The following is a 20,390-nucleotide window of genomic DNA, read 5'->3' on the forward strand; positions in this document are numbered from 1 at the left end:
TTTATCAGCAAATTATGAGTAAATTCAGATCAGATTTATGGAAATAAAAGCCTGATTCAGTTCATCTTTATGGGAAAATCATCTTGCTTTACTTTGACTGCTCTCTGTTGTTCAGATTTTACTCCTATTAGTGTCACTTAATACTCCCAGTTTCTCTCTCTCTTTTTCTCTGTCACACACACACACACAGACACACACACACACGCGAACACACACACACACACACACACACACCAGCTACCAGTATTAATTATGCATGATGAACCATCTCACCAGAAGCTGTCAAACAAAAACAACAACACGCCTTGCTTCAAACCGATTGGCCGACAGGTTTACCTGAGAGGAAATGGAGAGAGGTGAGGAGAGGTCAGTGGGGGAGGGGGGGACCACAAGCAGCAGGGAAAACCTGTGATTTAGTGAAACCGATCCGACAGTCGGACATCTGTCGTTTTCCTCCCTCCAGAGTCCAGTACCACCATCTGTCTGCATGTTTGTTGTTTTTTTTAAACTCTGGTCCCTTCGCCACTCAAATGGAACGACAGCCAATCGCATCGAAGCTCAGAAACAATAAGAGCTCCTGATTGGTTTTCACCTTGACGTTTGAACAAATTGAATTTAACAACAGATTTACTGCGGGCGGAAATCAATCCGAACGACCTGAGGATATAGACGTAAAGTAGACAGAGTGTATTTAACACAGATGTTCAAACTGGTGATGGAGAATGGAGAGAAAGCAAGCATGCTTTCTGACAATAAAGATAAATGAAGTCACGTCAATATTCATTGGGAAATATATTGCACTGATGTTTGTTGGTGATTTGTAAACAACATTCACCCTTTCGGATACATTTTTATGGGATCTTTTCTATTAAAACACACATCAAACTGTGTGCAGGAGCTGGAGAAAAAAAAAACAATCCACCTATAAAGTCTGACCTGGTCTGAGTTAGGAACAAAGGGGCCGTACCTAGAACAACGTGGAGAGCTGCTGTGACTGGATCTCTGACTCCATGGACTGAACAGGAAACCACATCTGTAGAACCTGTTGAGGCAAAAATGAAAACTCGTGAAGCTTCCCGCAGGCCCGGCTGCGTTTCTGCTGCATGAAAAGGTCTTACCGGCAGGAATGATCCCCAGTGGCAGAGCTGCTCTCACTGGGTTTTCTGGAGAATCTGCATCTAGCTGAGCTCGGAGAACCAAAGCGTGGCACAGCTCCGCCACCGATCCGTCCCCACCGACACACACCACGCTGGAGGACAGGTGAAGACACGTCTCCATCAGGACAGATGGATGCAAGAAACAACTCTACGCTCTTATTGTGAAGGTGAAGGCATTTTGTAAACCTTTAAAACTTCCTTAAACTCCAATAAAAATCTTGAAAAGTTGCGACTCTCTAATAGAAAAGGTTTTAAATATAGTTTTATTAATTCAGTTAATAGTTCAGTCAACTTTTTTAATGCTTGTATTTTGTACAAGAATGAATGATTCAATATTGTGATCAAGGTCCCTTGGTTTATATTTGTCTTCTACAAATATAAGATGACAAATTTAATATAAAAGCTGAGTGAAGCTGGAGAAGAGTTAACTTTAGCAGTGTGGTATTAGCACTATGCAGTGAGACGCTCCATCTTCATGACTGTGTTTGCAGTAAATAGGAGATAAACTGGCTCCGCCTCCTTCCCCCTCTTCCTGGGGATGGGATTACCTGAAACTCTGGTCGCCACGGTGACAGTCAGCCTAATTGGCAAATGTAGGTTTCAACCAAATCCTCACCAGTGCAGCCTCACACACACACACACACACACGCACAAACGCGGCAGCTAGCTTAGCAACGCTGAGCTAATCTTCTCTAAGCACATTAAGCTTTATGAGTGCTGAGCACAAAAGCTGCTTACACACACACCCAGACACACACACACACACTCTTATACACCCAACCACAGGTAGAGCGACAAGAGCTTCATAAAAGTTTTATATTCTTCAAGAACACAAGGTTTTGAAACAGTGTGAAGCAGTTCTTAAAGCTCACTCTGGGGCAGGTCAATGTGATTTATGTAACCTGTGTGTGTGTGTGTGTTTGTGTGTGTGTGTGCGCGTGTGTTTGTTTGCGTGTGACTGCGTGTGTGTGAGAGAGAGAAATCAGTCTGGGTCAGTGTGTTTTAGTGTCAGCCTCCCACAGTAAACCTCTGTTTGATTACACGTCTCACTTCAGTGCGTCACAAACTCATACATGTCCAACAGCTCCATCAAAGCTGCATCTTCGACTGATTTGACACGTCAGATAGTTTTTACAAGGAGAAAAAAACTACATCAAACTTTATCGTGTGAATTGTAAAGTCACCTGTAATCACTTGGTCAATTCCACACGCAATAACTCCTGGGTTATTATGTCTTAAAATAACCCAGGAGTTTTAACTAAACACGTTTTGATGTGGCCCAGTCAGAGTGCCCCATATGAACTGGGAAACGGCAAGAAAGACTTTCAACCTCAACGATCGTCACCAGAGAAACACGCAAAAAGCTGCTCAGCAGTTATAAGAAGGGATGTCGAAAGATTTCTAATTAATGAGAAGGATAATTAATACGATGCAATTTTTAGTGAAATGGGGACAAAAACAATTATTTTTTTTATCTTTTAGTTGACACACTTTTTACACTGTGTTATGGCTTATTTTTTAAATGTATGGGTCAGTTCCTATAAAAAAATAAACATCTTTATTAAATAAGAATAATTGCCAGGAGTTTGAAAAATGTTGGGCTTAATTGTAGCTAGTACAGAACTAAATGTGCACAACATTCAAACTTTAACAAGGAGATTACAAAACCCCTTGTTTTGTAATCAGTTTCAACTCACCTACATTGGAGGTGAGTTGTGAGTTTTTAAATCACTCTTTCTCAGTTTTAATGTTAGACATAATCCACTGTAACCTAATTTTGAGGATGGAAATGAAATCTACTGTCAAAATGAACGAGGGTCGATCCATATTTGACCCAGAGCTGGGTTAAATGACGTTCTTTTCATCTAAATGGTACCAATAAATATATATGGCATAAAAAAATGGTTTAGCTACCAAAATGTTTTGCATAGTCCTTCACACAAAACTATGGATGAACAAACAAGATTTCGAATGAAAAAGAAAACTTCAATTCCAAAACATGTATTTTATTTCATAAAAATCAAGAGATATGAGAAATAAAAGAGAAACAACTGACCCATCGTATTCATCCAGTTTGCATTCCTTCATCACTGAGAGAGCATGACCCTTCCTATCAGTTACTGCAGAGACGGACAGAAAGAAAGACACGTAGGGACAGACAGAGGGAGAAAAAGGAGAGGTGAGCAGATGGAGAGTCACTGAGATGGACAAAGATAAAGTGTTCATGCATGTGTGTGGTCAGATGTACATGGTTGTGTGTGCTTGATAGCTGCCAAAAGAAAAAGTGGGACAACGGATATCGTGCCATCTGCTGAGAGAAGGGAAAGAGAGAGTTGAGGAGTAGCTGTGAGAAAAGAGGAGAGGGAGATGCAAGCAGGAGAGGCGGAATCGTAGAGAAGATGATAGAGGAAAAGAAAATGAGAATAGGGAAAAAAAAAAAAAAACAGGGAAAGGAGATGAGAGGAAGTTGTGTCCCTCTGTCTTAACAGATGGACTTAGCTCCGCCTCCAGGATCAGGTTACCTAGCGACCAGAAACTGCCATTAGCTCTGACCTTTGGACCTGGACACTTAAGCGCACACACAGAGATTTCATATCATATTTTTGTTGTTGTTGTTATTTTTTTATGCCAATACAGAACAAATTCCTGTAGCAATTGAACTGATTCTTATCACAATAAAATAAACTGCTAAACTTGAATGGCCGTAAGCGTAGCAGAAAGAGATAAGCAGTGAGACGAGCCAACCTGTGATGTCAGTGCGGACGTCGGCCATCTTAAAAAGAGGAGCCACATGGTCTCTGTAGATGTGAACGGCCTCCTTCTTGTGGCTGCTCGGGTTGATAAACACCTTCACATACCTGGGCCGGGTGCTGAACCCTGCACACACACATGGATACACCCGCAGTGAGCCCCTCCATCACTGCCACCCGCGACGCGTTTGAGCAAACTCTGCAGGATCTGGTTTACAGTAAGCAAAACCGATACTGCAGAGTTAACAGCGTCCGCTCACATTTACGTACATTTATGTAAGTTGCAATCAGGGTCAATAGCTTCAAATTGTCAAGGACCAAAGATGTTTTCTTTATGCAGATTGTGTTAAAAGCAGGTTAAAAAGTTGCTCTATTAGTTTACAAAAAAAAAACCCACAGAAAAGAAACAGGTGAGGGATGTCATCAATTTATACTCAATTGTTGAAACGTGCTTCATATTTTTCAAAATCATTTCTCTAATCAAAAGCTATATGGTTATTTTAACATGACTCAATGCTTATTATCTCCGAATGAATCAGTTAAAGGGGTTTATCATTCCCATCTCTTTAGTAATATAGAACATTAACTAGAGATTAAAAAACGTTGTTCCAATTTGCTGGGCTTGATGGGTGTGCTTAAATAGATTTAGTCTCCACGTATTCAGTGCAATCTGCTTTGTGAATCGAGCGCAGATATAAAGCAAAACATTGGTAAAAAGGGAGCACACTGCATGGCTATTGGTTATAAATAATGAATTTAGTCCTAACAACCCAGAAAGAACCAGAGTCGACTCCTCAATGACGAGTTAATCACGTAGAAACTCTTACAGCTTAGACTACAGCTCCCATTTCTGGAATATGAACAAGTCTGAAGACTGTGTGTGCATGTATGTGTGTGTGGTTTTACAGGATTGTCTCCAAAATACACACATTCGCCGAGGCTCCCCCCACACTGCTCATCATTAGGCAGATTTAGAGACCGCATTATGAATCCCCATAGACTAACTTAGATCAATACACACACACCAGCTCCATTATCCAGCTCATGACTATAATCTGCTCCCACCAGGCCGTGACCTCGCCCTGTTAATGACCCCACTTGCACACACAAAGTGCACCTCCTACCATCACTCCATGGTTCTGTCCAGGTTCTCCGGAGATCTTATGAGGAGCCACCTGACACCTTCATCATATCGGACCCCCAGCAGTGCAAGAAGCCACACCCGCTGTCTTTAAGCATCCTGTCCAATATTTATTACATTTTTGTTATTGTATCTCTATTTATACGGGTCAGCCACCATATTATTTGGAGGTAAAGTAAGTATTAGATGTGTCATGGGTTTTTCTTTTAATGGGGACGAGATAAAATTCACACCAGATGTCAGCAACAAGCCAAAATTATCCACACGGCCAAAGAATATCGAAGCAAATTCGTCTGCAAATGAAGCTACTGGTACAAAATATATATAATATATTTGCAGAAATTGATGAAATTGTGGAAAAGCCTTTTCTGGTAATGACAACTTCCAGCCATCTCTTGCAGGAGACAAGTCACATGAATTACTCAGAAGTGATTATGACCCATTTATTAAAAACAAATTGTCTTTGAAACTCGAAGGTCTTGTGGGTCCTCTGTATGCACTCTGATTGTTGCTTATTTCCACAGCTTTCCAGCTGGAGAATAGTCAGGTCATTAACAGTCGAATGGCTGGGAAATTTCAACTTGTTTTATCTTCCAATTGTTATCAAGAATGTCTTGGTGAGTTCATCCATTCATTCTTTCTTCAGTTAACTAACGTATGCCATTCTTTGGCGTTATGTTTTTGGGGTGATATACAGAGTTCCTCGAAACAAGGTGTATGAAATTAATTCAAAAGAGTTCAACGTCGGGGTTTTCTGATTTGACAGCATTTCACTGAATCGTCCAGATGTTCTGCAGCCAGCTTTAAACAATGCTTTTTCTTCAACAGTGGAGTCTTATGCAGCTTGTTTTCAAAAAGACCATTTTTGAGTGAATTACTTATTTTCATAGAAAAAAAAGAAAAACAAATGTTTAAAGGTATTCCTGAAAATCTTCATGACATTCAAATTTTTGACCCATAATTTAATTTTGCAGACAAATTCTTCTTGATTAATTTCTATGTGTAGATTAATTGGATTGTTGCTGAAATCTGGTGTCAATTCATGATCTTATTGGAAATATTTAAACTGAGGAAAAGACTGACAGGTTTCAGTGTGTATTTCACCCTGCAATTTATTTTTGTTGAGATTTTTTTTTCATTATGGTTTATGAGTAAAAGGAATTGATGAAGGATAGCTGTTAAGTCTCCATTATTCAGGAGCCACAGACGAAAACAGTAAAACTGGATGAGCTAATGAGCTATTTTTATTAAAACAAAATCAGGAACTACAAAACCTCTCCTCTGCACAAATCATAATTTAGGTTTCCATCTTTACTTAGAGTCCCATCCTCAGGGGGCTGTAAAGAACTGTAATTCTCTCTCCTTGCTTTCATGAGAGCTGCCACCAACTCAATCACAGAGAGTATCAGGAGTCGATTCTGTTCAGTTCTGATGTGTTTCTCAGAAGACGTCTCTCGGTCTCGGTCAGTAGCATGTTGCTTTGGTTTTCCAAACCGTTGCCATGGTAAACAATCTCTGTGTTGTCATGGATCAGTGTTGAATTTCCGACACAGGACTTGAAGCTCAACTGCTGAACGGTGTTGACAAAAACAGAGGCTCCACCTGAGGTCACAAATAAAGGCATGAACTCAAAACACACCTCGGTTAAGCTTTACTAGGATTAAATTAATAAACCTTAACTTTATTACTTATAGAGTTTCAGTAACAGTTTGGTGCTTTATGAGCACTAAAATGTTTAGTATACCATGAATATTTTGATGTTCGGTATATAGTTCAGTATGTATTTAGCCTGTTACAATTCATAACTTTTGAACGTTTCAACTTTTTCATTAAAGCCAAGAACTTAAACTTCATTTTCTGTCATTCATGTGATTGACTATAAAGCCTGAAACAGAACCGTGACGTAGGAAGGAAAAAAATAGATGGGCTTCTGGTTTTTATGCCAAAAAAATTTTCAAAACTGTGGTATGCATTTGCATTCAGTCACACTAAGTTAAAACTTGAGGATTTTGGTTTGGACTTTTAGTATACGACTATACTTGATCTAAACCCCTCAGCTGAAGCTCTGCTGTGCTTAGGGTCACTGGTCTGCAGACGGGCAGCCTCTGCCCCAATCTGAAGTCTTTAGCTACCTCAAAATATATATATCTATATATATATATATATATATATATATATAGATATATTTTTTTTTACCAGGTTTGAAATATATTTAGAGCCTTAGATGCTCCCATCAACTCTGACGAGCTTTATTTTTTTCTCCTGAAAAAAGAAAACGTTTTCTGGCATGGTAGGAAATGTATTTCCAGTGCTAGCTTTCTGCAACACAGAGTTTTACTTGATGGACTGCATGTTATTCAGTAGTGCAGATTAAAGTAGGTAGAATTCAAATGCACATCACGCATTTCAGGTTTTTTTTATTGTAAAGAGAGCCAATGGCTTTCCCTTTCACGGTCGTGTGTCACTTTGTGTTGGTCGTTTACATAAAATCGTAACTACAAATGCATTTGAATGTGTGGTTGTGTTTTAAAACGTCATGAATATAATCACAACCTCAAAGCTACAATTTTTGAAATGTCCAAAATTACTTTGATTATTGCATCATCAATCTTTGGAAATGTTATCATACTTATCATCATACATTTTGATGCGTCGACCAACACAATGTAAACGTCCTACATGGCTGGATGGAAACAGTTTCACAAGTATTTGCTTGAGCTGTAATCGAAACATTGTGAATGAAGAAATTAATCCTAATTCTGGTATCCTGACGTGAACGTTCAGGGATGATCGGGAGAAATAGCAGGTTCACAACTGATCACAGAGGTTTTAGGTTTCAGTCCCCACCTCCTCCTGTCCATATGCTAAACACTCCATAAGCAAATGCGTCTTCTACTTAGTGTACGTGTGTGTCAGTGGGTCACACTCTGGATAAAAATACATTCAGACATCTCTTTAATATTTTCCACTCTGGTTTGCCGGCGTTATCAAAGGTTCACATTCAGATTTCTCCTTTGAAGTTGCAGTAAAACAAAGATTTTTTCCTGACAAACCAATAAAGAGAGAGCAAAGTAAAATAAGTAGGGGAGGGAGGAAGTAAACAGTCTGCTCTCATCCTGTCTCTATGGATACACAGGGCTTCACTAACAAACCAGTTAATGTGTAACACTGAGCTTGCTGTAAAGGGCCATAAAGTAATTTTGATAGACAGACATGCTTAGACTGATTTCTTATTTGTAAAAAAAAAAAAGACAAAACACAAAAAATACAATAATCAATATATGTTGCTTATATATGCTGTTCATTAAAACTTGAAAAATAAATATTTGGTTAATTGGTCATGATACAAGAAAATGATATATTTTTAGACTCATCTACCAACCATGAAAAGGATGAACTTTCAAGAAAGTCAAACTTTTTGAGAAAGAATAATATGTCCCAATTTCAATTGTATGATCAGCCATATGAGTTTATGAAACGCTTATAAAAAAAACATCCATTAATCACCATCACTTGCCAGAGGGAGCGCCAAACATCCAGGTGCTTGAAGTAGTTCAAGTTGCGAAAGAACACAATTTACAACATCACCCTAAAATGCACAACCTGTAATAAATAAATAATCCAACATGGACTTATCCATTCTAAATATGTCCTGAAATCATTTAAATAGTGAAGCAATGAATTTAAAATAGGAAAACAGAGGAAATTTAAACACTTGGCAGATGAAAAGACACTAAATGTGGATTTAAGTTCTGATAAAAAACATTTTAAGGAAATGATCAGTGATAGCTGAACCCCCCCTCTAAGTGGGTTTCTGTTACTTCAGGGCCCCATTCAGACAAAAATAAAAAGAAAAACTACTATAAAATTAAATCTAGTGCTACATCTGCACTTTGAGTAATTTAGTTCAGGGTAAGCAAACTATATGATTTTAAACTGATGAGATTTTGGTTTGATCCACCTTTCTTCTTCCATTGTTACTGCAGCTAAATTAAACTGCAATGTTCGCAAATAGCAGAAATTACAGATAGCTGTGAGACCTTCCTTGCTTAGTTTTGGACATTAGTTTTCTTAAAGTTGCACGGCGGAGCAGAAAATCCAAATAAAACCAAAGCTAAAGATCAGTAATGATAAAAGATGGCAATTTTACGTTTAGAGAAAAGCTGCATACTGGATTAAAATGTGAAGAGCATTTAAGTGATATCAGACAAATAGATTCTGTCCACTAAAATATTAAAAGTCAGTAAAAAATTGCATAGTGCGTAACTTATAGCTAACATGGTGTTAAAATATATTTCTCCACACATTATCACTGCTGGGGCTTTCTCCAGTAACACTGGACTGTAAGTCTGTTCAGCTGTTTAACAAGTGCAGTCAATTATTCCGTCGTCTGACTGCATGTATTGAAACAGTCTCTATACTGCATAAATACTTACCTTTTGTAGCTCTGACTGCCATTCAGTTTCTGCACAGCATTCTGCAGCTGCCTCACACAGCAAACGGGACAGAATGACGCTCTGGAAACAAGAAACAAGGTGCTCTCTGCTCGCCATTGTGCAACCTAATGTTCGGACCTAGAGGTTAAGAAGTGGCGACGGTGTTTGCGGCGGCGAGACTGCCCACTCTGCGGCACCAAGATCCATGCAACAATAGGCTTTTCATACTGACCTCTGGCTGGAAAATAGGCTTAATGTCCGCAGAGCAGCAGAGCGACTGACTGTGTTTACCTTTCACATCCACGCACACATGCAGAAATAGACTCCTACACTGCGGTGTTTAAAGTCACAAAGGCCGTCACAGTTTGATCTGCAGTGTGACCACTCGAGCTGACACTCGACCTGCGAGCCATTCATGAGCGTAAGTATGAGGCCCATAACGCGGCCTTGAAGAAGTTGTGACTTTGCTGCGGGGGCCTCAGGGGTAATCTGGTTTGATGGACAGACAGACGCGCAGTCAGACAGGTGACCAGCGATAACGTGTCAGGCTGATGCCATGGTGGGGGAGCGACGGTGGCCCGAGTGTCAACTTTGACCTCCTCATTTAATGATTGCTTGTAATGTCTCTGTTGGGCTCAGCATAGATGCAGAAGCAGAAAAAAAGCTGAAATGTAAAGCATGTTCCATACACACAGCACTTCAACATTTCCATTGTGAGTTAACAGTCAGCCAGGCACTGCCCACTACAGTGCACCTGGGAAATCAGCGCATGGGAAACTCAGAGTGCAGTAGCATCCAGGACTTCACTGAAAAAGCTCCTGACAAGCAGATGGCTGCCGCTGAGGAAGCTGCCTGATTTACTAATAGATTAGCTGGTACACCCTTAAGTAGGGGTGTAATGGAAAATTTTCTGTACAGTCCTTTCAGTCGGCATTCATGCCAAAACTAATGCAGACTTGTAAATGAGAGCACATGCAGAAAGTTTTGGTGCGAATCTAAAGCGTAATTTCTACATTCCTCTGTGTAAACAAAGCAGAGAACTCCTAACGTCTGCTATTTAGGAACATTACATTAAAAGTGCACAACACCGAAGCTTTATGCCTCAGCTTTTAACACCCATGAGGTACGGAGCTTGTTGATTACTCAACTGAAACATCAAGTTAAAAGTAAGGCGCAGAGAAAAGGTTAAAGTTCAAGTCTATCTGCTTCTAGCGTTCAGCTAGAGTTTCTACCAGCTTTGCTCATCTAGATACAGAATTTCTTGATCTGCTGAAGAACAGCATCCCCACATCATGATGCTGCCAACACTATGTTTTACAGAGGAGAGATGTGCAGAGTGATCTTTCTGCATGTAGTTTTGTTTTGTCTCATCTGACCAAAGTAGTGTTGATTTCAGTGACCAAAGCTATGGTGTAAATATTTCGTCTATGGTCTGAAATTTAACAAAAAAGACAATTAAAATAGTAATTATGCCAAAAATTTTAATAATGTTCAACAAAGAATGAAAATGAGACTAAAATACTTAAAGGAAGACGAAATCAAATCAGATCTAATTTTTTGTTCTGAGAAAAGGTTTGAACAAGTTAAAAGCCTAGCCAATGATTATTTACAAGATTGCTATTAATTACAAGCACCGTCTACTTTTTTTTAACGTATCAATTCATCATGAAGGCACTGAGACATTGACACAAGTTGAAGGGGAGAGGTGATATTCAGTGCCAGTCATTCAGCCGCCAAGGAAAAAGGTTTTACCTCATGTATTACAACCTTTCAAGTAGACCAGTTTAACTAATCTTTTCTGCAGACAACAGAAGACAACAAGCGCTGACAGCATGATCGTTACTACTGCTGAATGTGTATGTGTGTAATCTGTGTGTCTTTGTTCTTCTGGATTATCAGATTAGCTCTCCTGTCTGAAGTAACTCTGACTCACCTCACTGAAATGAACGTGAACAGTCTTGATGGAAACGATTGCAACAAAAAACACGGATAATGTGGCCAAAAACTGAAGTTGTGCTCAGTAGTTGGTTACCTACTGTATTTTATTACTGATGTTAGTGCAGATACAGGTGCAAACGGGGATGAAATGGTTAATCATAATTAATCAATTATTGAAATAATTGTCACCTAACTTAATAAGAGATTAATTGTTAACTTGGGTGTACGGATGCAAAAAAAAAAAAGATAATTTTCTGTAAGAACAATATAATAAAAGTAGTAATTGAAGCCAAAACTCTGCAAAAAATGTAAATTTTGCATTTATGATAAATATATTTAATATATTTAAGCTAAATATGTTCTACCTAGAACTCCTCCATTGACAGTTTTAGCTTCACCTGGTTCAAATTCTGTAAAAAACAAAATCTCCTATTAACTAATGTTTACTATCCAATTAATAATTAGTTAATCCAAACATTAGTCAATTTTCCTATAAATGATCAAACACTAAAGGGATGCTATGTTATAGCATTTAAGGCAATAACATTTTTATTTTCCTATTTAAGAAAGGAACTGCATCATTTGTTTTCTGCATCTTTTAAAGTTTAAATAAAGGCTAAAAAAGCGTAAACAAAGTCTCTTTACTGATACATCACTGTCTAATGTGATTGTCTTATTGCGAGCTGCATCACTCAGCAGTATTTGCATAATCACCTTACAATCACAGATGAACTGAGTCATGTTTCCATTGCTTCAATCTTATGTAACAGAAACAAGCCGACTCTTAGCCTGGACTGTCAGCAAGTCCATCAGAGTGACGCCACGCTTCGATGCACACAGTTTGGTTTCATTTGTGAAAATGACCAAAACATTTACCTGTGAGCAGTTCTTTCAGAGTGTTATACCAGGAGTGTGTGTGTTCTGCGGAGGCGTTGTGGAGGTGCAGCGTGTCCTCCTCCAGCCTCTGTCCTCTCCTCCTGCTGTGGAAGAGAGCGAGGCCGAGCACGGCTCCGCCCGACTGCTGGCCCGCCATTCGCCTCCTCTTCACCTTCACGGCAAAAACGTCCTGCAGCAGCACCTCACCTGCCTGCGGCACGCTCCCTTCCCCTGCAGCGAGAGATGTGGGCAGCGTGCAACACGTGAGCTCAAAACGCTAAGACAAAATCTACAACATCTCCATCAGATCCGGAAAAAACTAATATCGCCTCTGACATTAATGAAACATTTAATACCCATTTCTTTAAATGGTCTAGTAGTTTATTCTGCACCATAAAGTAAAAAACTATTAAAGGCTAGTGACTACAAATAAATTGCAAGAGATTAATGGAAATATTTTCATTCTCTTTAGTTTAACCTTCACCTGAAGGATGAAGGTTAAACAAGAACGGTCAAACTGCAGCTAATTATGTAATATCGTCTGCAGAATTATTCACTAATCTATTGATTGGCCTAATGCACAGTCACATCCTCCAATCATCCGGCTTAATCAGGATGGGAATCTGAAATCTGATTGGCCCACGTCAGATAAACCGTCTAATTCTCTCAGGATGCTGTCAGCACAGCTAATGTCGCACACTGCGTTACATAACACTCACATTTTATTCATAACACACACAGAATACATACTTTTTAATTGGTTAGATTTCTTTAAGCTGGTATAGTCGATGATGGATTGTGGATGGATTGTACAAGAATAAAACTGAAAAAAAAAGTTTTAGGATTCTTTTAAATAACATTTCAGAATAAAAAAGGTTTAAACCACTCGGTGTTGTTTTGATATTCGGACAAGCCCAGCATACGAAATGTATTTGAATGCACCATAAAAGCACAACGGTTTGGACTTGGAAGGACAGCACCAGCCTCATCTGTCTGCAGACCAGTCAACCAGTCTAAGCATCTCAATTGACTGGCTAATTTGGACTTCAGCAGAGTTTCCTTCAGTACCATTGATGTCTACATTTATCTTGATGATGTTACAGGTGAGTAATTCAGTTAAATTCGGCCAACTTTTTTTCTCTCTCCTGTGGCTCCGTGAACAACCTTGATGAGAGTCCTCTCTGTTCTGTTTCGGTGTCACTTTTTGAAGCTGCGCTACAAAATATTCTGCATGTTTACCATTACATCCCTGGGAAATATCCATTAAAAATATTGGGGCGAGATCATTAAGTGTGTTAAAAAAAATTAGTTTTTTCTTTTTTATGAATTCAACATGAAAATATTTGTATTAGGCTACATGTGATGACACCTTTCACAGCAGATGGGCAAAAAATTCCAACTTCTCGTGACAAATAATAATCCACTTTAATTATCTAAAATATCTACACCTGTTGATTTATACCAACATGATCTGGTTTAGAATTAAAGCCCAGATTGAAGAGTGACCTACTTTATGTTCACTTGTCAAAACTATTCATACTGGAACACATACAATTTCTTTAAGAGTTTTAGAAGAGAGCAACTCTTAAGCTAAGGCCAATATTTATTTACTTTTCGCAGTCGATGCAAATAAAAAAAATAAATACTAGACTGCAGCTCTGCCAGTAATCATAACCGGATGATATTAACTTAAACACCAGTTCATTAGAAACAACAGAGCATAAAACAATGCAACAGCATAAAAAAGACTAAGATCTGAATGTGGACCGATTCATCGGGAAACAGTTCTAAATGGTTATTGGTGATTAACCTCCTCTGTGGGAACAACCCTCCTGCTGTTATCAAACACCAAATACCCCAAATCATCCACCGTTGTTCCCCCCGAGAACCAGGCCTCCATATGTTGAGGTCATGGTTCATGTGCTCAGATGATCTGTTATTGTTGTTGTTGTATTTTCTGCAAGCAAACACAACACTGCTCATAGGACTTAAAATAGAGGGGTAGAGATACCAAAAATTGCAACACGTAATATTACCTTTAGGTTTTATTCACTCTACTTTTTCTCTGGATTTCGCTGCAAAACCTCATTCGATGAACCTGGACCAATTTGTCAAACTGTATTTGACGGAAACACCTGATGGCCGAAATCAAGAGGTGAATGAAAGCGGGTAAACTCAAATCATATAATAAAGTCACCAAAATTTAAAAACTTATTAAAAGTGTAATATATATAAATGGCCCATTCAAACCATCTAATCTAATCAGCAGGAAAGACTATGTTTTCTTTTTTTAATCTTTGCAGAGAAATATGACTCTGATCTGTGCTGACTGAGCCGACAGAGAGGCTGCAAACACACAGGCACTGGTTTGTTCCAGATGGAGGAAAGTTTCCCATCATGACCTCACAACCCACTGTGCCAATACACACACACACACACACACACACACACACACACACACACACTACACAGTGGCAGTCCAGTCTCATGGTGACCGGGCCATGTGGTAACTGTAGGGAGTTTTGGATCATAGTGTGATCACGCGCATACACAAAAACCCACAAGCATACATTCACAAACATATGTGTTCAGAGGATAATCATATATTTCCTTTGGACTACACCTTATATCTGTAACTTCTGGTGTTATTATAATGTTGGTTACAAAATACCATCTACTTTATACGTAGCTGAATTTTAAACGCCCTTTTGTACCTGTTAGTAATGTTTCGGTGATAATAGGAAATACAATAGCCTAACATCTATTTAAATCCAAACAATGATTTGGATTCTATACATTTCATAGTCGTAAGAATGCACCCAGTAAAAACTTGAAAAATAATAATGTTTTTCATTCTGAGTTTCAATGCACCCCACAAAGAAAAGTTAGAACCATGGCAAGGTTTTAGAAAACACAAAACAGATTTTCTCACTAAAACAGTCAAATCTAATGCAATCTGTTCTCATAATAACCGATTAAAGGGAGAGAAAATCTGCTAAACAAATTGCAAAGTTGTATAACTATACCTGTAGCTATACTGAGTTTACTTTGCTCATTTAAGAGCAAAATAACATTAAATTTACTGCAATTGATCCAATGTCACATAGAGCTTCTTTTAAAATGTGATCTAAATCCTAAGAGTTGTTTCAAAACAGTCTGGGAAACTAAAACCTTTTCTTGAATACCAACTCAGAGATTTTTTATTTCTTATGAAGCCAGTAATTAAATAAATCTGCATCATCTTCTTCAGGGTCAATAGAAGGACTGATGCAGTGTGCCACACAGAAAGAATCAATATAAAACTAAATTCCTGTGTTCTGATTTTTCATCATCATTATCCTCAATTATTTTGCTAGTTATCAGTCAATTGGAAATGCTAAAGTCCAATATTTTCCCAATCAAAATACACCATACCTAAGAGTTGACAATAACAATGTTTCTTAAAGTATCTACATTTCCTTTGGATTCTTCTGCAGGTTTGATCATTTCATAGCAGAGATTTTGGAAACAAAACAAAGGCATCTGCCATAGTACAGCAATTCATAACCATCTCTCCATTTGTTTGGTGAATTGACCTGAAGCTGACTTCAGCGGATACTAACAAGGCTACTGCAGGGGACTGGAAATTAACCATAAAAGTCAGATGAGATTTTAATGTTAAATCAACTCAACTGTCCATGGCTTAAAACTCTCTTATCCACCTGCAATAATGCAAAACTAATCTCTGTATCTGACAGCTCCGGTTTCAGTTTCCTAACAGAAATAGATTAGATGAATTTATGTTTAGAAATAAACAAGAGCAGATGATCCATTTATATAGAAATATCTCATCAACACACAGAAACACACACACACACAGCGTGCTGACAGACTGCCTATGTGTATGTGTGCGTTAATCTCCTCACACTGAGAGACTCTAATAACCCCCCACGGGCCGAACCAACTGCTCTCTAGTGCTGCCAACACACATGCACGCATGCACACACACACACATGCACGCACACACACACACACACACACACACACACACACACTTGCACGCACACACGCTTACGCAGTGCTGGCTTAATGACATTAGCTTGGATGAAATACAACAAAACAGATTGGCTTCAGACACACAAACACATTGAATTTACACCTTCATCCTGCTTCACTAACCAGTTCGGTCTGAATGGCTTCCAAGTAAAAATCTACCACACAACAGGAAAGCACTAAATATGAGCAAAATGGTACAAAAACATTACAGAAATGTGAGGAAACTGGAAGCTGTGGGCACTTGTAACTTTGTAACCCTCTCAGTTCAATATTTACAGAAAATATTTTTTCAAATACACATCAAGTTTTGGTGTTGGGAGAAGTCAGAATTAATTTGACTTGTAAAATATATTATTGATATGCACGAAACTTTGATAATATATTCCTATGTGAGACAAAGTGCAGGGCAAAGTGCCTAGAGGACTTCATAGACTATTGTTTCGAACATCATAACAGAAATTACCATCATCATAACAATTTCTGGTCACTAATCACTTTTTGTGTGGTAACATTCTGAAAGCAGCAGACTTGTCATTAATCCCATGGTGAGTACTACAAATACATCACACAGAAGCATCTACATGTAAGCAACGCCTTCTTAAACCAAAGGGCTTATATTTACAATGAACACAAACAGTTTAAGTAAGAAGAATGACGTGAATATGTAATGGATGTATACAAATGTCTGTAAGTTTCAGGTTGTGTCAAACAGACAGACACAACAGCAGCTACACTCTTAGAAAATGTAGCTGGGGTTGCATTTTGAACAGCATAGGAGTTGTTCCCATTTGTAACTGACCTGTGGGACTCTCTGGTATGATGGGGGTCCATGTCAGCCTGGTGCGTGTGAGCAGGACATCGTGGCTCTTTTTCCCCACTTTGAAGATCCCTCGCATCAACACACTCTCACTGACAGATCACAAACACACACACACAGTTTGAGCTTATTTCAACCAATCAGATGTTATTTACACACGTCCATCACTAAAGTTACTGATAGATCAATCCTTAAACCAATCAAATGAACAAAGAAGAAACAGGTGAAAGAGGCTTTCTCGTTATCTTTTCTCAGGCCTTCTCACGGCCATATATGGAAGACAAGTAGGGCCACTGAAGAAATAATAATAAAAAAACAATAATGGCTTTAATCTCAGAATTCTGACCTTAATGCAGATGAGTGTCTTAGAGAAACCAACTGCAATGACCGAGAAGTGAGTCCAAGAGGAGAACTAGCTTTCTCTTTATCAAGTTTTCTTAATACGACAGGAGAAGTCAGAACTGAGGCTGTCTTACAGAAGCAGTATCTTCAGTCAGAGGCTTTTTCAGATAGGTTGCAAGACTGACTGCTATTGGAGACCAAGGTATCACCATCTACAATGACTCTTTTGAAGATAGTTGGTTGATATGAGTTACAACAGCATTTAATTTACCTTTGGGATAATAAACTATTTTAGAAAGACATTAAATCTTTTTTGTTCAGTGGCCAGTAATCATCTTCTCTAGTCAAAACTCCCTGATGAGAAAAGCAAAAAGGCTTCCTGTCATTAAGGTAGGAGGGATTGTTGAGCTGTACAAACAAGACATCTTGCAACACTCCATCAATGCCAAGGTTGTTTGCAGTACAGTCATTTTAAATTTTCTAAAATATCCTGAGTGGGCTGAGACAAAAAAGTCATGCAGTGGACTGAATACAAAAAAAAAAAAAAACCCTCACTCTGCCAGAGGACACAATGAGTTGTTCAGGAAGACAAAGGTAGATCATCAACCCAAATGAAGGCCCTCACCGACTACAGCCCAGTGACCACAGGATGGCATCTGGGAGAGAAGAGCTAATGAACCATAAAAGATCCTCTAAAGTGTCTTTATGCTGCCCCTGACCACAGGAACACGTTTTCTAGCGGCTCAGTGATTGCAGCAACACTTTATACTCCCATTTTTAATGCTAAAATGTCAGAAGTATGTCTAACCTAGTTAGAATCACAACATATTTAAGAAAAAGTTTTTCTGGACACATTTTTGTTAAAGAACAATGGTGTCTGAAGAAATATCAGAGGTTTGTCAATGTTCTTGTAGTGCAGCCTGAGGCAAACATAAATAAAACAGTGGGAATCTTAGTTTGTACCACCAGCTAGTAGCTATTTCATCACTGTGCACTCATCAAGCTGTTCGGTAACAGAACAGTGCAAACAGCCCCCAACCTAATGATTTCTCAGAGGGTTTTCTGATACTGAAAGTGGATGTGAAGTACGGACAAAGAGTATCATCAATTAATCAATCAATCAATATTGCCCACTCACTGTCATAGAGTGGTGGAGTAACTCACAGCCTACATGAAATGATCATTGTGAAAATGTTTTTTAATTCCACTTATATTTTTGTGATATTGGAGGACTCACTTAATTTATGACCATGAGTTTTGCTCTCATCATTCTAAAGGAGAAATTCAGGGGGAGTAAGAATGAAGAACATATTTTTACCAGGATGTATTAATTATAAATATTAACTTAGTACAAGTTAAGAACTGCCAAAAGACCTGCGTGATTGAAAATGTCCTGTGTTAGAGGAAGACCTACAGTTTGAATATTAGCAAACATAAAAGAGCTAAAGCTTTGGTCAACAAACTAGCAGGTTGAGTGTTTTAACCCCTTAACCCTTAATATTTAAAATTATTCAGAATATAACCGGTTTTGTTTAGCAAGTACACTTTTAAAAATGGTCTCAATTTAAGCGATTTATGCATTTAATATGCACAAATCTGCAACCCTGCAAGAGTAAATGGATGGACAGAAGGATGGCTGGATGGATGGATGGATGGATGGATGTGCACAAAGAACAAAGAAATTCTGATTGAAACCTACCAATATAAAATGAACGAGAAATTTCAGAGTAAATATATTAGTTAAATTCTATTTGTTCCATCAAAGTAAAAAAAAAAAAAAAAAAAAAAAAGCTACCTGGAAAAAAATAAAAGAATAATTTCCAACCAAGGGTGCACTCCGTGTTGATGTGCTTCTCATCCTACACATAGCATCCCAACTGTTATACCTTTATACATTCATAACATGGTGTGAAAAAGTAAAAGTCATTAACCACTTCCGTTGAAAGAGGCCTTTTATTTTGAAATAATTCTCTAAAAGGCTTATCTGCATAAATCCTCCCTTTCCTCTTTCATTTAATGTTAACTTTGTAACATGAACGCGTGAAGGAACTTCATTTACTACTCACCTCTTCTCCTTTTCTTTCTCCACCTGCTCCTCTTGTTTCCGCTCCTCTTCCTCCTCCTCCTCCTCCTCACTTACCCTTCGCTTCTCTTTCTTTTTCTTTTTCTTCTTCTTGCTGCTGTCTCTCGACTCCCCTTGCGCTTCAACCTCAAGCTCCGACATATTTACACGCTCACTCAAGGAAACAAAAGAAAACGAAAAGACAGAAAGAAAACACCACAGATATAAATTTGTTTCTGTCCGATAAACAAGCAGTAAGCTGATCACGGTGTGTATTTCCGGGGTCTCGTCGCTATGGAGACAGGTAGCGGCTTCATCGGGCACGCGGCCGATCCACTGGTGTGTAATCAACATGCATGCGCGGTCACACTCAGGGGCGCGCATGCATGGTTTTGTAATATTTTGTGAAACGCATGTCCCATTTCCTACCAGACAGAAATTATTTGGTTAAATGAAAACTATTTCAAATCTAAATCAGACACTTATATGAATAATATTATATTTAACTGCCTTTAACCCTTGTTTAACCCAAGAATCAGAACTGCATAGATCTAGATTCTAGAGCAGTGGTTCTTAACCTGGGTTCGATCGAACCCCAGGGGTTCGGCGGAGCCTCTGCCACGGAGGTAAAGACACACTTGTGTAAAGTCGTGATGACGCGCCCCGCTTTGCCATCACTTGCTGTGGAGGATCACGTTACATTGCTTAACCAATCAGTGCTGCGGAGGAGAACTGATTGCAGGAGTTCCACTCTTAGCATGGATTTGAACTTGTCTCTTTTACCAAATTCTGTAGCTTTCGGTGTACTTCTAAATCTGCTCCTTAGTCGCATCTTT

General features: G+C 38.7%; 1 protein-coding gene across 2 annotated transcripts; it reads right to left on the reverse strand.

The window, feature by feature from the left end:
* Nucleotides 1–9: 9 nt before the first annotated feature.
* LOC106960108 (ceramide kinase-like protein) lies at nt 10–20,022 on the reverse strand. 2 transcript variants are annotated; one of them, XM_015053034.1, is made up of 8 exons: nt 19,559–20,022; nt 17,133–17,242; nt 12,299–12,529; nt 3,903–4,034; nt 3,406–3,501; nt 3,214–3,277; nt 1,119–1,249; nt 10–1,042 (listed from the first exon to the last, which is right to left on the reverse strand). In XM_015053034.1, exons 1-8 carry the CDS (start codon nt 19,936–19,938, stop codon nt 852–854), a joined length of 1,335 nt encoding a protein of 444 aa, XP_014908520.1. In that variant the 5' UTR covers nt 19,939–20,022; the 3' UTR covers nt 10–851. The 2 variants fall into 2 exon arrangements, with proteins under 2 accessions (XP_014908520.1, XP_014908521.1); XM_015053035.1 differs by lacking the exon at nt 3,406–3,501 and having other exon boundaries at nt 11–1,042; nt 19,559–19,916.
* Between the last annotated feature and the right edge of the window lie 368 nt (nt 20,023–20,390).

The sequence above is a fragment of the Poecilia latipinna genome, unplaced genomic scaffold, assembly GCF_001443285.1.
Source record: "Poecilia latipinna isolate Pla-1442-1.1 unplaced genomic scaffold, P_latipinna-1.0 Scaffold1156, whole genome shotgun sequence".
NCBI classification, from domain to species: Eukaryota; Metazoa; Chordata; class Actinopteri; order Cyprinodontiformes; family Poeciliidae; genus Poecilia; species Poecilia latipinna.